Source organism: Mytilus edulis, chromosome 5 (genome assembly GCF_963676685.1).
Source record: "Mytilus edulis chromosome 5, xbMytEdul2.2, whole genome shotgun sequence".
Classification (NCBI taxonomy): Eukaryota; Metazoa; Mollusca; class Bivalvia; order Mytilida; family Mytilidae; genus Mytilus; species Mytilus edulis.
In genome coordinates, this window is record NC_092348.1 from 21,389,914 (window position 1) to 21,411,652 (window position 21,739).

Sequence of the window (21,739 nt, forward strand, 5' to 3'; positions counted from 1 at the left end):
ATACCTTCTAATTAAGAAAAAGCTTATAATTTGAAAAGACATATAACACAATTGTTCCAGTTATAAATACAATAGATCAGTGTTGATTCATGAAAAAAAATCATTCGTCCTCCTGGTCCATGGGTTCTTTTGCCAGGAAACAACGCTTATCCATTGTATCTATATAATCCTACATACTGTAATAAAAGTAAACGTGACTGTTGTTTATGTCTCCTTAATGTATTAGTTTAAACAGGGTGTGAATACTTGTGGTTCTTCTGGGAAATTTGTTAGTTGCAGATGTACAGATCGTTATTGAATACCTGGTTTAAATGTTTTAGACATTTAGACAAATTGATGTTCTCGAGGAAAGCAAATGAGTAACGACTAAACGACATTTATCTATCAGAGGTTCTCTACAGATTATTTTCAATTGTAGACTTTATGATTATATTGGACATTTTTTATGCAACGTTTAGATCGAACATTCTTATTGAATGTTTTCACACTAGTCATTTTGGGGCTTTTTATAGCTTGCTGTTCGGTGTGAGCCAAGGCTCCGTGTTGAAGGCTATTCTTTGACCTATAATGTTTTACTTTTTCAAATTACGACTTGAATCTTCTTATATCTATTATATCATTTATGAATTTCTAACAGAATGAAACAAAACTAGATGTAACAATGATTTGAGGTTCCAATAATTAGGGAATACATGTATATTGTATATCATGACACTTTTCCCCCGACCTAAAGTATATGTGCTAGATGAAGTAAATAAAATGAGACATGGCCACTGTCAGAAATGACTTGAACAAGAGATGTTTACGGCTGACACCTAATGAGAATGTATTTAATAAATGTATAAAAGAAATAGACAATAGTTTAGGGTTCCAAACAGCTTGTATTGGAGTAAACTGTTTTTTGTATACCACTCTGTTAAATAAACTCATCATAGATACCAGGACTAAATTTTGTACATACGCCAGACGCGCGTTTCGTCTACAAAAGACTCATCAGTGACTCTCGAATCCAAAAAAGTTGAAAAGGCCAAATAAAGTACGAAGTTAAAGAGCATTGAGGACCAAACTTACTAAATGTTTTGCCAAATACAGCTAAGGTAATATATGCCTGAGGTAGAAAAGCCTAAGTATTTCTAAAATTGTAAATTTTGTAAACAGGTAATGAAATCAGACATGGCCCTTTTTAAAATCAACGAAATTATCATGGGAGTGTTTACTTGCTTACTGGGTGAAATTGGTGTTATAAGTCGACACATTGCAAGATTTGAAATACAGGGGATCTAAACATGTTTCTATCAAAGGCTCCTTGAATTTAATCGTGCGAGGGAAACAAAGAAACTTTACAAAGTTTAAAGTTTAAATCAACTAACGTGATATCCCGAACCTTTGTCTTTTTCATTTTTAGCCATGGCGTTGTCAGTTTGTTTTAGATTTATGAGTTTGACTGTCCCTTTGGTATCTTTCGTCCCTCTTTTAAATGTATAAGTGAAAGTCTGTGAATTCTGCTGACTTTAAGAATGCTGTGAGTTTAATGTATATCATGGATGACTGTAAGTTGATCTGTTCATGTCATTGTGAAACAAGTTAAGTATGAAAGTTTTAAAAATCCAGTTTTTCAATAAAATGTCATAAAATTATTCTTTTAAAAAATCCAGCTACGCCTATGTCATTGACGTTAAGAAATAACATAACACACATTTAGAGGATTTTAATGAGATATTACGAAGAAAATATGATTGATTCAAGCAAACAAAATATGCGTGTAAATTATACCACTGTGCAGGCATGTGTTCTATAATTTGAATTGAAATACAGAGCTAAAATCAAAGTAATCAAATAAAAAGATCCTTGATTATCAGTTAAAACCTTTCGGTAAATTTACTTCGCCAGAATTTGTCATTAAGATTTATATCTGTCAGTACAGTCTATGCTATCATGCAACATTGAATTTAATTGAAGTAGATATTTCGGAAAGATTCACACTTCACCACTATAACTTTTATAATACTAATGATGTCTGGCATTCTGTGTACGTTGAAAAATATATTCTAATAACTTGTAAAGCTTAATTTTCATCGCACGAGCAAATCCTATTAGACAATAAATTGGAATATACAAAATAAATTCAGAACAAAATTGTTTCAGGAAAAGTCAAACAAGAAACATTTAAAATAGTCAGTGCTTGTTAAATGAGTCTGACAGTTGTTTATGTACGGTCAATTAGTTTTTAAAAGGACATTTTTACCGCATGCAACAAAAATCGTATACAGTCGATGTAGTCTAGGAAAAAAACGTCCTACTTAAGTGCTGTGTTCTCTTAGAAAATGCATTAGTAGATCTTAAATCATTTATAATTCGATTAATGACTATGACTGAAATACTGTTCAACTGTCTTTGATTATATATTCGAATAAGTGCTTTAGATAAGAAACTAGATGTGGCATTTTTGGTCTTGTGTCTAGACAAGTCATTTTCTTTTAACAATAGACTATTTTGACAATACCGACTCCGAAGTTTATATTTTTTCGACGATTTACCTACGTATTCCGACTGTTAACTCCGAAGTTCCTATTTTTTCGACGATTTACCTACGTATTATTTGGTAGGACATACCAGTACCAATTCAAGTACCAGCAACGTAAAGAAGTAAAACCAAGCTTTCAATCGGTATCAATCGGTATCAATCGGTATCAATCGGTATCAATCGGTATCAATCGGTATCAAATTTTGGGAAAATTAACTGCTGTATACTTTTTTATACGACAAAATCATTGAAAGCAATAAATATTCCACTCAAATTACACCGATTACATGATTTATAATATTTCGACCGGGTTATCAGAATGTTCTGCCACAGAAAAGGTAATCTGTCGGAAAATTATATAATATAGAATTAAAAGACGATCTATTGTTCCGTTCTGCTTTGAAATGTTACAGTTCTGGAAATCAGAATTTAAGATCTTATAATAAATATATAGTAAAATATCACACAAAAAGAATCTATCATTCTGATCTTTTCAAGTACAAGAGTTTCTTGGTAATACAAGGTGCTTCTTAGCTTCTTGTTTATTGCGTAGTTGTCTTTTTCCCAATATTGTCGCAATAATTTTTACTTTTGACTGATGAGGTTTTCTTTGTCAACTGGTTTTGTCTTATATCTGTATAATGACATTCAACTTTTGTCCCTTCTGTATGAAAACGATCACTTTAACTTCAAATAGATAAAGTATGTGAAAGATATGAAATCTAGGAGCCGAAACAAAAAAAAACTAATCTTTAAAGTTTAGTTACATGAAATAAAAAAGCTATCCTAAATTATTCTATTAATGCTACGAGAATGAACAAATGCAATAAATAATACACTAATTTTACTTTCGCCATTCCAACATTTAATTAACATATATATATTTAAGACATTAGGTTTTTTGGACTTCTTACGTCCATATGACTCATGGGCATACATTGTTATTCCTTCATTCGTGATGAATGGCCTTTTAGAATGGAATCATATGTTGATACATGGAGTGCAGGTGATACTTTACCTATTGATCCCTATTGATACCCAAGGATGTTCGATGAATACTTTAAGCATACAATTTTTGCTCGCAACACAGAATTTAGAACTTTCTTAGCTTCATTTCTGATTCAATAGTCTAACTCGTAATGTGTGTGACTTAAAAGGTTTGTATTACTCTGTTTATGTCTTTCAAAATACATTTGTGTACTTGCTCTGTATTTATCTGGTCTCAAAACACAACTTTTTTGTAACTTGTATCGGAATTAAATAGAAAAAAATAGCAAAAACTCAGTCTTAACTGTTGCGTAATAGTAAAGGATGGTCAAATGAAATTTATAAAAAGGCATATGTCTTTATACACCTCATTTTGTTTTTTCCCAAAACTAAGATAACAAATAATATACGCCCTCGTTTTCGATAACACAAATGCAAAGGGTGAATGGTATGCAGAACGATATATCAGTCTTTCTCAACGTTGTATGTGCTCTATTATTTTTTAAATAGATCGTTACATATTCTATTCCTGTATGAATCTAGAACATACGGAGAGACAAAAGTACCTGTCAAATCCGATTGTTTAAATGTGTCAATATATATGTGAGATAATGTGACATTATGTAAGTCTTTGAGTAAATAAAAACTCATCGAATTTCTTATACCTATTCAACAACGTTGATAATAATTTTAAAAGAGCTATTATCAAATTAAAAATATATATGATAACGGAAGCAGTTATTGAATGAAATAGTTTCCACTTTTAGCTATATGTTTAATATATATCAATATCATATGTTTCGTACTTGCAAATTAACAGCAAGTTTCAAATGTTAATGCTTTGGTATATATTTACCTTCATAAATTCAACACTTGAGTCGAGTGGATTATCTCTTCTAAATAGCAACAAGAATGTTTCTTCTGTAGGTAAAATCTGAGCCAACTGTAAAAGATAAAACAGTAAATGAAATGTTTAAACAAAGCAAAACGAGTTTCATTGTCACAATGATAAACACAAATCAGTTATTTCTTCCATGCTGGACCGAGTCTGAACCATACTCGACCTAGTCTGAACCATACCCGACCAAGTCTTAACTAACTTGACCTAAAAAAAATATCTATCTATTTTATTTCATCAATTTATGAAGGGTTTTTATCAACAGCTATTTCCCCTGGCCAGCAAATTTGAACAACAATTTGAAATTAAAACCAATTCTTCAGAGAACAAGTGAAGGTCTTTCCACCACGATAATAAGAGTGAAATTTAAGAAACGATGTTAGAAAATGTCACTCCGTGTTGATGTAATATGGTAAATCAAACTGCTATAAAAAAAATAAGATTAATAGGTTTATGCAGAAGACTTAATTGTTTTATAATGAACTCTAATAATGAACCAGAAAGAATTTTTAGCAAAGTTCAAAATATTGAACGCCAAATTGACCTTTGACCTTGACCTCAATTTTGATGTCATTGGTGAGTGATCTCAAATCAAAAGACCCTAGGTCAATCACTTGTATGGTTGTGGAGAAATACTGATTTCAAATACAAAAGGGGAGAAAACTCCTATAAGGGTTAACCAAAACACTTCGACTTAAATATGTTGAAGTTGCGCCTTTTTGTAAACAGTTATTTGGCAAACACATCATATCATTTATAAAATTTATTAAATGACCTTGACCTTTGACCTTGACCTCAATTTTCTTCAAATGGACCAAGGACTTCATATCAAAAGACTGTAGGCCTCTACGACTTATAACGTATGAATTATCCAATTATTCAATTTTCAAAGGGAAATAACTCCCATAAGATGTCTTCCGATCAATCCTGTCAAAATTAACCAAACCATTCTTAAGAGTAGACAAACAATTTGGTGAAAACAGTTTGCTAAAATCTTTTACGGTTTTAGAGATATAGCGATAACAAGAAAAGGAATCAGAATAAAAACAAAAGGTCTTTCCATGAAAAGTGGAGAGACCTAATAAAAAATTGCATTAAAACCAAAATATAACAATAAACATAATATAACTGCAATACTTTATTCATAATCACTGACATATATATATATAAATATATATCAGGTCCGAGACCACATTTGTCGTCCCTTGATTTTCGTTGTTCACAAATATAGTTCCTAGTGTTGACAGTGGGTTACTTGCCATTAATTTTTATAACCCTTCCAAATTTATTTCTCCATGTTTAATGCCTCAAATTGCAAGTAGGGGGGTGAAATTATACTGTAAAAATATTTGGATCCAGAATTTGAAAGGAAAGTAGTGATTTGGTCCAGGTGAAAAAGGTTCAAAAATAATACTTCGGAAGCTGTCAAAAGATTTCAAGACGCCCTAAAAATAAAATTGTCCATATTTTGAGTTAGAGACGATGAAGTTTTCTATAATTTTGATATAATTTGTCCCAAAAGTAGTACAACACACTGTAAAAGTTTCTTTGAGAAAGCGCAGGAGGGATTTTTCTTATTTTCATTTAAGTTCTAAAAGAAATGCACTACGAAATAATTGTGTTCTCGGACCATCACCTTGAAAATAAAAAGAAAACGAGATATTTTCAATGTTATTAAAAAAAAATATACTGTTTCAGATATATTAATGTTCATGGTTACTGGACAATTTTCACCATTAACTTAATCTAGTATATAGATTAAAGGTGTCGGTTGAGTTTATTTAATAATGCAGTAAACGTGGTTTTTTTTATTATTACTAAAAGACTAAAAAAATAGTATATAAAGCTATTTTATGATAAATTTAAAAAATGACACCTTTGTTTTGTAAAACCAAGAATTTAATATAATCCTTGATTACCTTTTGAAAAAAGAAATGTGTTCCAAAATAAGTAAAAATTATTTCAATTAAATTGAAATAACTTTTGTCAAAATTAAGGTCATGACATACTAGAAGCACTTTAACAGGTCGAGAACTCTAGATTTCCTGACGTCAGAATATATTTGCATAGTAATTTCCAAAACACAAGGCCAATATGGCCTTGAAAAAGTTACCAATCGACTCAATGAACTACAATGCATTGTGGGCTACTACGAGTTGTAACTACTTGAAAACACATGGAGTTAGTGGGAAAACTGTCAACTAATATAGTGTCTGGGACTCTCAAAATAAATGTTTTTGTTCTGCGAATATATTTATTGTAAAATATATAATACAATCTTGAATTTGCATGCTCAGATTAAAAAAATATGGTTTATGGGCTTCACAATTCCACTTTCTTTTTCGCCATGTAAAAGTAGTTGAACAGGTTTTTTCCATTGTTAAGCATTGTCCTTGTGCAATTATTTCACGGCGTGAAACAGTGAAAGTTTAGATGAATTGTCCACTGTCTAGTATGAACAATTTTTGAACACTTTTAAACCTATCAAATGTCATTCAAAAAACATTTCTGCATCGAAAAACATGAAAACTGGCACCGAATGTGTAATTTTTTTCTCATCAGGACCTGAACTAAAAGTAAGAGCACCACAATATCTAGTATGCTAAAAATAAGTGTTATTAAAGCGGGACGTAAATAGCTTAACATACTTTGTATGGTCTTGTCCATCGATAATGTCCGTCTGTTGCTAATTTTATTCCAAAATAAATATATACCTCAGTGGTATTCTTATCGTTCGGCTGCTGTCCTATAGACGTATGCTCAATATCTCCAATTATTAAAAAGACCTATGGATCATAGTGGGTTTCATATTACCTATTTGGGTGTTTTTTTTTCTAAAACGTGCCTTGCATATAGGAATAAGAAGAAGCTATGAAAGGACCAAAAATAATATGTTTAAAACAAAAACAACAACAACAACAACAACATTTAATACTAGAACACACCCGCGAAATCGCGGGCATATACAGCTTGTGAACTGTTGTAGGATGATTTTTTGTAAAAGATATTATAATATGTATGGAGAATTACATAAAAGGTATCTCCCTTTTTCCAAAGTCCGACATTTGTTTCCTTTCTGTTAAATTCAATTAAATTCGTGTTTCTGGCCTACGACCACAATTATTCTTCTCCTTTGCTACAATGCTTCTTTTGGTAAAAGTAAAATCAAATTAAAAATTTGCACCGTTTCAAACATGAAATAAATGTAACTGCTTATATATAGACCATTATTAGTCTAAAACATATGCTTCTATGACAATCCATCAGTGCTTTTTTTGAGAGCCTTATTAACATGCCAATGGTAGGATTTGAATCAAGTATAAATGACTAATACCGACTAAGGCTAATTTGAGGGGTTGTCGATCGGAGGGGTCCTGATCCCGAAATCCCTGGCTTAAAACCATGAAATCCCGAGATGCAGAATTTGAAGAAATTCATATCCCGAAATCGAAAAATAAATTCCCGGATCCCGTAAGGAGCATTCCCCAAATCCCGAGCTTAAAAAATCCGATCCCGACGCCCTGAAAAAGGTCCTGCCTCCCTCTAATCTCTACCTTACTTTCATTTTTGCCAAATCACTATTTTCCCTTTTAACAATAAATTTTTATGCCCCAATTATGGGCATTATGTTTTCTAGTTTGTGCATCCGTGCGTTCGTTTGTTCGGTCGTCCGTCCGTCCGTCCCGTCCGTCTGTCCCACTTCAGGTAAAAGATTTTGGTCGAGGTAGTTTTAGATGAAGTTGAACATGTTTTATTTATTTTAATATATATGCAAGTGGTATGACCCCTTAAATAGTAAACATTTCAAAGAAAACAGTAAACAGAATCAGGGACTTTCTATACTAACATAGAAATTCCCTGACAGAATACAGAGTCTCTATATATTAAAGTAGTATAATCGTAGTTTACATGTAGATAAAGGCGAAAAATATTTGTCCTCTCTAAGGAGGTATAGTAGTTGTGATTTTTGCGATCTAAACACCATGATATGGAGAACGCTCTACGATTGGTTGTACTTGTGTCACATGTTTTACTTATTTTAATATAAATGCAACGGGTATGACCCCTTAAATAGTAAACATTTAAAAAAAACAGTAGACAGAATACAGAGAGTCTATATATAAAAGTAGTATAATCGTAGTTTACATGTAGATAAACGTGAAAAATAATTGTCCTCTCTAAGGAGGTATAATAGTTGTGGTTCTTGCGATCTAAACACCATGATATGGAGAACGCTCTGATTGGCTTATCTATTTTATCATTTTTGTTATCTATCATACGATTGGTTGTATTTGTGCATGTTTCAAAGAGGAAACTTATCTATGACTAAAAGTCAGTCTGATGACGGAATCATATCCGGACTCCTTTTTGTCGTTTTTCTCCAAAATAACTCAATCTTTATAATCATAAGAATGGATGACAAATGCGACTTTGCATGTTACCTATGGGACACAGAGGCATGATGATTGATTTATTGTGGAAGGAAGAGAAGCGACACCTAGAATGAGGTCTTCTCGTTTAATAGTATAGATACAAAAGAAGAAGAAATGTATCCAATAAATAAAAAAAAATATAATAGCTTTATTTCCAACGCTGCAATTTTCACAAAATATATCAATGGTACCACCATGTCTCACATAAAATGGAGAACATCATTAATGATTTTAATAAGGTTGGTAAATGTACGAGTCCATTACAAAAATCCAATTTCTCCATTAGAAAAAAATCGAACTTTGCAAAGACGAAAAACAAAATGAATCTACAGTTGCTGCTTCACCACCTTCAGAACAAAATGACCAGTTTGAAAGTCCCAAATACAGATATATGACAGAATTTTTGTTAACACTGTCAGACAAGAATTTAAAAAAGGTCTAGTGTAGTTTCGATGAAATATAATGGATGATATAGGTTTTGTGGATGTTCTGTACTTTTTAAATTCTCAAAATGAAAATATTACTTAGCGTTCTACAGACGTTAGTGAATATATTTCATAATGAAAAATTGGACTTTCTCTAAAAGATGTTTGTAAACAAAAATAAGGAAATGTTGTATGATTGCCCATTTAAGCTCAAATGAAGTGGATGTGAGTAGTGATATGCATCTGTAAGGCCTTCAACCATGAGAAATACCCATACCGTATAATCGGCTATAATTGGCTCCGATTGATAAATAATCCTTGCTGTTTAAGACAAAGAAATAAAGTCAATAAACAAATTCTTTTATAATCATAAAAAAGGTACAATATCATAAAATAAATTTTGTGAAATCTTAGAAAGTTTAGAAATCTCATCAGATCTTTAACAAACTCTTAGTCTTTGCCTTTTTACGAACACAAAATTCATAGGATCCTAATTTTCTTTAACTATCTATAGCTACCAGCTATACAAAAGTTGCTGAACCCAATGCATATTAGCACCGGCTATCATCGACGACAACTTTACACTAGTAAATTTGTCTGATGGGTAATTGTATTTTCACTGTCGTTTCGCTACTATCTGGTAGACGAATACCTGAAATCTCCGTGTCATCATCAAACATAAAAATGGCTGTACATCGGGTAATTCAAGCACTTGTTTCTCCACATAGAAACAACTTTTCGTTAATCTGAGCATGGAACGAATACTTTATATCACGAACTATAAATGTGGATACAAAAAATGAAACACTAAGCGAAATTGTTAATCTCGCATTGTGTGATAAAATGTATTGCATTTCAGTAAGTAACACGCTTGTTTGGTTGATTGTAAACACGTAGTAGTCCATCATGCATTGTTACTCATTTAGTGGATTGGTAAAAAAAAACAGGTAAAAATAAGTTGCGTCACACGTAAAGAAACAATAACATGTGCGAGGACATAAGTATGCTAATTCATGCATTTCCATATAAGGTAGTGTTCCCAACCTGTTTAATAAGATTGAATTACCTCAGTATACATGTGTGTTTTACAGACAAACAGAAAATGCGATTTTTCTTAAACTCTTGTAATACTTATTTGCTGAATCCAAAAGGCCCTGTAATTTAAGTTTAACAGACAGTTGCAATTTTTAATGAATCTTATTTAGTAATAATACTCACTGATCAGGTGTGATCCATTTAATGAGTTTGCCCCAAGCGGGAGGTATTACTGTATACTTTACCACTAATCATAAGAACAATTTAGTTCATTTCAATAATTGTCTTTGTCACTTTTTGGTATAAATTACAAATATAATATTCTAAATTATAATAAGAATAGTATATTTCAGTGATTTTGTTGGCTGATGTTAGTTCATTTAAAAGATAATTATATAACTAGTGTATGTAACTATGAAACCTATGTAGTATTTATTTAGGTATTTCGGAAAATTAAAATTGAAAGAAAAAAAAACACATGCCAAAGAATAAGCACCTCAATATGGTTTAGACTGAAAAACAATAGGTCGGGTTAAGGTCGAGAATGGGTTAAAACTGCATCTGACTGGTCGAGTTATACAGACTATTTTAAATGGCAATGATAAGGGTCAAGTACAAGTCAGTACAGTCGAGTATGGTTAAGACTGGTGTCGAGTAATATCGAGTAAAATCCAAACCAATCCGGACTGGTCGAGTAAAAATCAGTACAGTCGATTACATTTATAGGCCATTTCAGACTTTCACTGGTTTGTAGTGATAACAACAAACAGTAAGCCACATGCTCCCAATAAAAGTTAAATGTGACCTATAGCCGCTAACATCCATGTCATCTAGAATCTTGTTGATAGTTATCCTATTGGCAATCTACCACATTTCCTTTTTTTTTTTAGATTTGTGTCTTTATTGTGTCCTTTGAGATCAGATAATCCAATTTATATGCAACAATAGGTATTCTCAATTGTAGTAAAGTAATGAAAATCACGGATTAGTTTTGTTCTACAGACATTTATACATTCTTAGAGTTTCCATTGAGAGTCTGTGACATTATATAAAACATATCATTCATTCACAAGATGGAAGTGGTGCAACATTAAAGAAAATTTTTAAATGATTGAAAAACTGCCTAACATGATAAATACGTCATACTCATAATAGCTAGATGTGAAGGGATACTCTTAAATGGTAGTTTACCCAGATGGATTGATTGAACTTTTTCCCTTGGGTGTAGTTATACATATATGTACATATTATTAGGTAGTAATTGATGTGTAGGTTGGTCATTAATTTTCATCTTTCAATTACATGTCTGCAAAAAACTGTGCAACATTCCTTATATTTAATTAATATGAATCATCCAATCTGGTTCACATCTTTAGCTACTATATTTGTTATTGACAATAGTGATGTAATCCTTTTTAGATCTAAGTAAGATGTCACAGATTTTATATGTGATAACTGAATAATATATGACTTGAACAATGATTTTGCCATGAAATATATCTTTACATATGGGTCGGTATTTCCAGTCATTTTATGATTTGGGATGATTTGTATAGCCGAGCACCAAATCTGTACCGATAATGTTATGTTATGACCCCTATTCCTCCCTCTGTGTAACATCGGCGAGAATATACTCCTTTTTTTTAACTTGCAAATATATCACTTATATCAATTATCTTGACATAATGATAGAAATGTGTATCATTGATTTATTTTCTTCTCCCTGGCTTGTTTTCTTGATTTTTCACTGATGACGACTGGGTTTTTTTTTCTATAATGCAGTCCCCTTTTTCTTGAATGTGAACTACCTAATAATATTTATCACCGAGTTTGATGGGGTTTCTGTTGATCATTTTTTTTAAATTATTTTGTGTACTGTTGTTTCTCGTTCATTTCTTTTTTGCCATGATAATATCATTTTGCTTTCGGGTGAAGACTTTGAGTGTCCCATTGTTATCTTTAGTTTCTTTTTTTTTGCCGAAATTCAGCTTGTCGTTTAACATTTTTGCGTCTAGATTTGTGTTAAATTTGGTAAAATCTGACACGGTAGTTTAATTTCCCGAAAAAAAAGGATCGGTAAAAGCGTGATACAGATACTCCAATTAACATAATATGTCGTTTATCATATTCATTGTTGTTTTCATGTTTGTTTCTCGTTGATGATATCATCTTCTATTTTAAAACATGGTATTTTTGTGGGAATTTCGGATTTACCCTTATCGGGACTCAGGAATTCGACATTCAGCGTTTATTTTTTAACGTCATATAGAGATTACCCTTATACATCCAGTATGGTACTAACCTCAGCAATATCTATTCTTCCATCAGAATTTTCATCAAAGGCATTCAGTACTAATTGTTTTGCATCTTCTAAGGCAGTGGGTGATAAGACCTGAAAATTCATAATGCATTGTGTTAATCATGTGATTTATAATTAGACTGAAGAAATTCAACAAAAAAATCATAGAAATAAAACTGTCAACAACTACAGTGAGAGGTTAACTAGCTATAAAACATACACAACAAACAAATATGAGGTTTATCTGGCTATAACACATACACAATATGAAGTGAAAGTTTAGCTAGCTATAAAACCATATTTAATCCATCATTTTCTACATAAGGAAATGCATGATCTAAGTTAGGTATATTTCATAATGCTTTACATTCATTTGATGTAATTGATCTTTTGATTTTACCATTTGATAAGGGACTTTTATGATACATCCCTGCAGTAAACTTAAAGGCGATTGAAAACCTGGTATAAACGACGTTTGAGCAATATTTCTTGATCACTATATCGCATTGCACGGTGTTATCTTGGTCAGAACACTCATTTGGATTATGGAAAAAGTAACTTGATAATGAGCAGTTTTATTGACTCTAAAGTCGAGTTGACCCAGCTTAATGGTTAAGTGCATTACACATTTACTCTGACATGAAACGAAACGGACGAACGGATTGACTAAGAGACGAATAGACAGGTCGACCAGAAAAAAGAACCTTTTACTATCAAAACGGGGCGTAACAACAAACACCACTCCGTTGCTTGTTTTAAAAATTAATCGTAGCATCCTCCTTTTATCTCATAATTAGAGTATAATGATATAGTTTGTTTCAGTAGTATTCTGATGTTATTTTTCAAATAACATTTTCCTTTCATGTATGAAATGGCGATGTAGTAATATTTTGTTAACCTTAAATTTGAATTGGTCTGCAAACGTATACCAGCATTATAACCATCAGTCAATAAACTCATCATAGATACCAGGACTAAATTTAGTATATACGTCAGACGCGCGTTTAAACCCAATCAATTTCACGTATAATACATAAAATAATTTTGGTAGATAATTTGTATTACTCTATGCTAATCATGGAATCAGAACTTGAAAGAAACTTTTTATCACACATTATTTTGAGTCTTATTCAAGGGAAAGTGTATTTTATACTTCGTTTACAGTGTAGATGGTCCTTAGTCTAGTCTGTGTTTAGAAAAAGGCTAAATGATACTTTGTCAATAGTCCTATGTCTTGATCTCATAGCTTATTGTAAGAAATTGCAACAAATGTAATTTGATTTTAGTGTTATGTTGGCAAGGGAAACTATGCAACTACCACGAACTTATCGTTGCAGTAACTCTCTATCTTCCATGACCGGTAAATAAATGCAATGATTAGAATATGCATATGTAATGGCCTATAGATAAATGGAATACAATGCAATAGATTTTGATACCAATCTCCTTAAAAGTATAACAGCTTGATTAGGTTTATAGATTTTTGTCTGCAATATGATCATTACATATCGAATGATTAATTGCAATATTTGTAGCTGTTTCGAGCTTTGTACGTGACTCTATTCTTGCTACTTCCCACATAATCCTCATTGTTCTTCTGAATTCAAATACAAAACCATAATGACAGTAACAATTGTTTTCCGTTTGATTAATATCCACGTGACAACAATGCAAGGAATATCAATAAGTCATAAGACATAACTTATTTAAACATATATCATTATAAATAATTGGAACAAGAAACAATGATTCAAGATCAGATAGTGTTACTACTAATGAAAAACTATGGGAATAAGCCAAAAGTCACAAAATAACATATCCATAATAACAATAGAAAACCAACAGGCAAACATCTGACTATGACAGTTCAAAATTGGCAAACACTGAGTTATGTTAAAAAATTAAAATCAAATGACTTTTCAAAATCAACATTTTTTTACACAAAACATACAGATCTATATATTGAAATACAAGTAATATTTTAATAAAAACATTTTTTGTGAGTATTAACTATGAATAAAGATACATCGGAATACTTTTCAGACCAATTAAAAAAACAATAACCCAAAGAGATGCAAGAAAATGAGTTATAAGATACATCATAAGACATGAAAAATAGAATAAATGACAACTTTTTCAAAAATGTTCCAAATAATCTATGTTATCTTGAGTTTTTTTACAACTTGGAAAAACTTCAGCCATTGTAGAGATTTTGTGAAGTATTGGATATTTTGAGAAAAACATTTGCTTTAGACATGTCATAGACAATAAATGTATTCTAATGTTTTGAGTATATTTTTTCTTTCCACATTGTAGGGATAGCCATCATTTAAAAACATAACAATGAAACGTACACACACACACACACACACCCTACCCCGACCCCCACATCCAACCCAAAGCATTCTCTGTTAAAAAATCTTGTCTAAGTTTGTCTGGCCTTTGTTCGTATACTCGATCTTTCCAACGGAGTCTGATGTTTTGGGTTGATATGGTATGTTATACAGTCCGATATCATTGTTGATATGGTATGTTATACAGTCCGATATCATTGTTGATATGGTATGTTATACAGTCCGATATCATTGTTGATATGGTATATTATACAGTCCGATATCATTGTTGATATCTGTTATTCATTATATGTATTATTTACCATGCAATTAAGTAGTAGCGCAACAGCTGCCCAATAAACTAATTTTCAACAATGACCTTAGTGATATTGTCATTTAATCAGCGACGAATAAACAATATTGTATTTCTATATAAGTGTAATTACCTATCTAGTTACAACGGTTTATCATAAATGAAAATCTATAAAACTAATCAAGCTGTACTACCCATTAATGGTATAGAAATTATACACTAACTTAATACAGATGTTGGTATTACACGTACTTGTGTCAACTTCTAGTTGAACGACTTGTGTCACTAAAGAGTAAATGTAATTCAAATACAGAAATTCATGTGATTGCTTGGTTTCATTTTATCGTTGAAATTTCACTTAATTGTATAAAATTGAAACACTAATTAGAATTTAAACGTTACTACAAACTGTTTTGAACAAACAAATCATCGTCCTATTTCTAAATCACTCAACATAAAATTTGATTGCTGTATATTGCAGTCGTCATAAATAGTGTTGACTGATCTTGTTTCCTGGTTTTTTTTTCTGGGCTGGGAAATGAGTTGATACAATGATTCGTGACTTAGATTATTCTTGAATAATTGTTAAGTTTTATTTCTTTTTCCATTTTAATTCCTGGAAGATTTCTATCTTTTAGCTAATTATAAAGCTGACACTGACAATTTGGTATTGTCATCATTCAGCATGTCTGAACATGAAATGTTAAACGTACAAATTGTTTTATTTATTATTTTAATGGTAGTAAATCAGCCTCTTTTTTAAATTACTTAACTATAGTTGTCTAAAACATTTTAATATTGTTGTATATTATTAATGTTATAATGACACTTTCATTTCAACATTTTTGAAACAAAGCTTATACATTTAGACAGTTTAAAGCAGGAATCACGACTTCTCCCAAACTATCATATTTCCTCCATATAAATAAGTTGATGGTTAATTGAAAATGTGCAAATGCATATGTTCTTGACGAACATTTAAATTAAAAAGTTGTTAGAAAAATCAATGAATATGTCCTATCATTTGAAAAATAATAACCACATATGTCATATTTGATGGATGAATAATGTGCACTGGTGCCATTAGCGATGTGAAATAAAGCTTATTATTGTAATGTACTCACATATCTATGATTTGTCAAGGGATTGTAAACAGAAATGTAAGATTTGATTTTAGTATATAACATACATGCGCATGCTCCGTAGTATACAATTTATTTTCCTACTTGAATTTCTGGGATTTTTTATAATTATTTAATCGCTAAGATCTGAAAACGAATCCATCACTTTACATAACACTGCTGTCAGTAATTAAGAAATCAAATTAACTTCCTAAATGATTAATTTTCTTTATCTAATGTCGTCACCGTAATTGGATTTTAATTAACAAAACCAACAAGTTTAATTTCTAAGTTGATTCAAACTTCGCTTAAATTGAACGTTAGCTGTCTCGTGCAAATTCATCTAAATTATGTCAATTTTCAATTCAGATTCAAGGTTAAGAAATATGTCACTGCGAAATATCATTACAACTGAGTTGTTTGATAATTCGTACGCAGTACTAGTAACCAGTCCTTTCCCATCATACTACAACAATATTTTCACCAAGTAAAGGTTATAACATTTCGAATACGTACAAGTTACGAAATTATCGTTTCATTCCGTTTTAATCGACGGAACTATCGCGTGATCAAATGCAATACGATCTACAATTAACTCGCTATTTTCAATGTATTCTAAAATAAACACTTAATTGTCTTATTAAGTAATGATCTAAAGCATTTAATCAAATTCATAAAATATTAATTGACTTCGTAATCGTATTTTGGTTTCATTACAACGAACGTGCGGCAATATACGAGTTAGTCAATATATTTAAGCATGCAATACTAAAATAGATGACTAGTCTTATGTAAGGTTATAATTGCTTGACAAAGATAAGGGTTAGTGTTAGAAAAAGAAAGCATATATGATTTGGTGTAGAAAATCCAATGTATAAGGATATATTGTACATGATGCTTTATCGACGTAATAATATGTTATTGCATTCGCCATCTAGTGATACGTATTCTTTTTATTAACGATTAATCATCAAAACTATGATAATCATGCTATTGCAAGACATGATCAGGTATATTTCACGAAGTGTATAATAATGCTAACCTTTGCAGAAAACATAGAAGTCCAATGACAGTTTTATGATACAGTTCCACATATTTAGAAGTGTCTATGGTAGACGACACGCGCTTCTTGCGTACACAATTTTGGTTCTAGCATGTATGATGAGTTTATTTACAACCAATGAGTCGATGCCAATGATAGTGTATGTTTAGGCCCCCAGGGTATCACAGTAAATTGACTGTATAACAAACTTCGAGGTCTTTAGAAAGAATAAGGACTTTCTATCCAAGTATTAGATTAATTTATTCACTTTATTTATCACTTTATTTATATGTCAATTCAACTATGAGATGTACAACTGCGCTAGATATAAATTACATCCTGTGGTTCTTAGAAATTGAAAGAAAAAAATAACAAATGTTAACTGTAGGATCATATTATTACGACTAAATGCATTGTTAATCTGAGTTTATTGGTGTGTAAATTGGTTTGATGAATTTAAAATCTTACATACATTTTTAGATTTTAGTAGTCAATTGTCCAGTTAACACACAATTCCTCTCTAGAAATATTTTATTATGAGTAAGAAAAAATGTTTAAAAGCACTTTTTTAACAAACTGGTTTTTTTTTTCAAAATATAAAAATATTTTAACGCTTTTATTTTGTTAAAATAATTTGTAAATAAAACGTTTAAATAAATAGAAATAGATTTCTTCAAAAAATCACATATATCTGTTTTTCATTTTCATTGTGTTAAATTTTCAATCAATTATATGAAATAAGAACTCAATCTTAAAAAAATCAGTACAGAAGAAGTTATAACAGATTTGCTGACTAAGGTACAACACTTTTCGTTTCTATATACCCTCCACGATGTATGGAAGTTTTATTATAGTGACGATGAGTAAACATGGTCGTTGTGGTAATGCTTCTTTACACACCTAATGGGCTTGCGTAATTAGTTTAAACAATAAGATAGGATTTAGAAAACCCAAGTGACAGCTCTAATCTGATTTTTCGTACATAACACTCACAATGCATAAGTCAAAGCGGTCAATTATTGCGTTCGAGATATAATTAGCAACCTGCGAGCTGTGGAGATATCATTCAAAGTTACTATATTTGTGCATCGTGGGAAAACCTTTCTATTGACAGATGTATACTTAGTATTTATTGTTTTATAAGAAAATGTCAATAGAAAGGCTTAGACTTAAGGATGATCGATAACTATTTGTAAAAAAAACCTCTATATTTATTTCAAGAGCGCATATTTACACGATTACTGTTTGGAGAAGAAAACATTGCCTGATTCAAAATGTTGATAAAATACTACGTTATATTTTTGATCAGCCTGTGTTGCATTATAAGAAAAAGCGTTGGTTTTAATATATCTAAGGATTAGCGCTGGCTACATGATATCTACGAATGTATACATGTTATATCTATAGAACAGTGCCGGTAACGTAAGTCTAAGAAACAGAGCTAATTACACACGATCCGCGAACTGTGCGGCAATGACACATGAAATCTTATACAGCGGCTGTTATATTGTTCTATAGAACAGCGTTGGTATTTAAGGCTTTCGTCTTGTCACACCTGAATTTCTCAACGACAAAAAAAGATGGTCTTGAAGTTAGATTCTAGGTACTGACGTTTTTTTTATCATCTTAATAACGTGTATTCTAGTATTCGTCTAGGTAAATGAGTTCTTTTACTTTTTAATCTTTACATGGTGATATCCATTTGACGTTGCTCGGTACTTATACATCCCGTCATTGTGTTATTGAGCTATGGTAAATGTTTGTAAGTGTCTTTTGTTTTTGACAACACGCTTTGGCTATGTAACTTTTTTGTCTTTTTATACATATACGTTTACTTTATATTGATTATTAACACAATGTAGAATCCGGTACCTCTTTTTTTGAAATGTTAACATCATCTGTCTTTTTGTATTGTTCACAGATCGTTGTCAATATAAGAGAATTTAATGCGAAGTGTGAGGTTTAGTGAGACATGAAACCAGGTTTAATCCACCATTTCCTTCATAAGAAAATGCACGTACCAAGTCAGTATAATGACAGTTGTTATCCATATGTACCGATGTGTTTGGACTTTTGATTTTACCACTTGATTATATATAAATAGGGACTTTCCGTTTAAAACAAAATTTTGGAGTTCCGTTTTTTTTTTTGGTTATCTTTTCCCTGTTATTTCTCGTCGCACGCTGAAATTAATGTAATAGTTAAATACTGTAAACGGACTTTTAGTTGAATTGAAACTTGATCGAGAAATTTTGTTCACCTTAAGATAAATAGGTTGATATTCAATAAAGACAATAATGATACACGTATATTTAATCGTTACGAGATCTATAATTGTGTAACCATGCCAATCTAAATTCGATAATATAACACTAGATAAGCTTACAAAAGATATATTAGATTTATTAACAATATCTATCAAGTTTCAATAGATATATAGGATAACTTAATAATTCAGTATCAGAAGCCTTACAACAATTCTCGTCTCAGTTCTTATAAAAAAATATTTGAGCAATTCTAAAACTGAAAAAAAAATGAAAAGATTACGGGGCCGGACAAGCTTTGTTCAAAGCTAAGACTCTTTGATTAGAAATCATTCTGATATTTCATTAGTCATTTCGTGGTCTTTTATAGCTGACTATGCGGTATGGGCTTTGCTCATTGTTGACAGCCGTACGGTGAGCTATACATATTATTTCTGTGTAATTTGGTATCTTGTGGAGATTTTGTCTCATTGGAAATCTTTCCACATCTTTTTTTTTTACTTAAATATTTATATGCCAAGGTTAAGCCAAACCTTATATACAGACAGTAGTATCTTGGCAACACTTTGAATGCATAACTGAACGTTAATATTTGTAAGGTAAGGAATGGCATCCCTTTTCAAACTTTGTGGTTTTACTGTATTAAGAATTAAAAGTTAATTTGTTTCACCAAAATTCGATACAAGTAGTAGGATGTAAGAATACAGACATTAGTTAGTTTTACAATAGGGCTGTATCTTGAAAACTGTAATAGACATGTACAACTGTAAACATGAAGAACCAACTTCCTCTAACAATTTCTTTGTTGAGCGACGCAGCTTTCTTGAAGTATCTGTATCCTTTTTTTTTATATAATATCGGTCGAGTTTACGAAAATAGACATTGTGTTTTATCTTTGACTTTATTGAATGTAGACAGCTATAAAAAAAAATGACATCATTTCAAACAAAGGGAAGATTTTATTATTTCCTTTATTTATTATTTATAACGTATGTATTTCATTCTGTCTTCTGTGTTCATATATCAGATTGAATAAACTACAACTGTCGATGATAATGGATACATCAATGATTGATTCTTTTATTTCAAGCTATGGATCTAGATTAACCTATATATGTTACTTAACACGATATCAAAGTTCTTTATTTAAGTTGAAATGGCAATTTGACACGAAGAAAGAAAATCGTAACCAACACGTATTAAAATGAGTTAGTTGTTATAAAAGACCGCATAGAATCGAGTATACAAAACTAAATTTCACTTTATCGGTCGGAAATGATGGATATTCTATTAGGGGTAACACCTATCATTGTCTATTATTATTTTGTTGTCGATACTATTTGATTATTCTTACTCATGATTAATACTCATTATGGTGCATTTAGTGTATGTAAACATCTTGAATTGTAAGTTCCAACTTGTAAGGTATAATGAGGAAGAAAAGATGGAATGTTCAATGTCCTTAGAAAAAACATAGCATAGCTGTTTGGATTTGGGGTGGGTGATTTGTTTTGTGATATTTGTTTTCAGGGGCAGAAGAAGATCATGTATGTCTGATAGAAATTGTGTACCAAATAATTCACAGTTTGATCAAAATGATTCGCCAGCTTAATATCATATTAAACCATTGAGTTTGCTATAAGGGAGGTTGTAGTTTGTTAGATTATTCATTTCTTTCTATGATTTCTCTTCTCTTAAAATGTTATCGTGTCATCAACTGCTAACAACGTATTCTTACATTTAACTCTAATGTACAGGTATCTTCATTCTTCAAAAGGCAAACCAAATGGTTTTCTTAGTGTTATGCTCCTTATTGAATAAGCAACGTATGTCTAGTGCGAAAATATTTCCACGTAATGCTTGATCAGATTATGAAAGAAAAGATCAAATATCAAATTCTTTCCATTTCATAGATCACCTCAAAGCAAAATTATTCCTACCTCAGTAAGCAATTACATGCAATAAATTTATTTGAAATTATCGTGTTCATCACACCACTAGAAGTTGATAACATTATAAGATGGTCTACTGTAACATGCTCAGGAGTAATCAATTAGGAACAATG

The 21,739-nt window shown here is 31.1% G+C and overlaps 1 protein-coding gene across 6 annotated transcripts in view; it reads right to left on the bottom strand.

The window, feature by feature from the left end:
* The window catches only part of LOC139523187 (calbindin-32-like), a 61,098-nt gene that overhangs the window by 16,985 nt on the left and 22,374 nt on the right, over positions 1-21,739 (bottom strand). For all 6 annotated transcript variants that reach the window (XM_071317000.1, XM_071317004.1, XM_071317002.1 and 3 more), the window contains exons 3-4: positions 12,605-12,694; positions 4,368-4,454 (exon numbers count right to left, since the gene is read on the bottom strand). In XM_071317000.1, the coding sequence (XP_071173101.1) occupies positions 4,368-4,454; positions 12,605-12,694 (177 nt within the window). The remainder of the gene's footprint in view (positions 1-4,367; positions 4,455-12,604; positions 12,695-21,739) is intronic.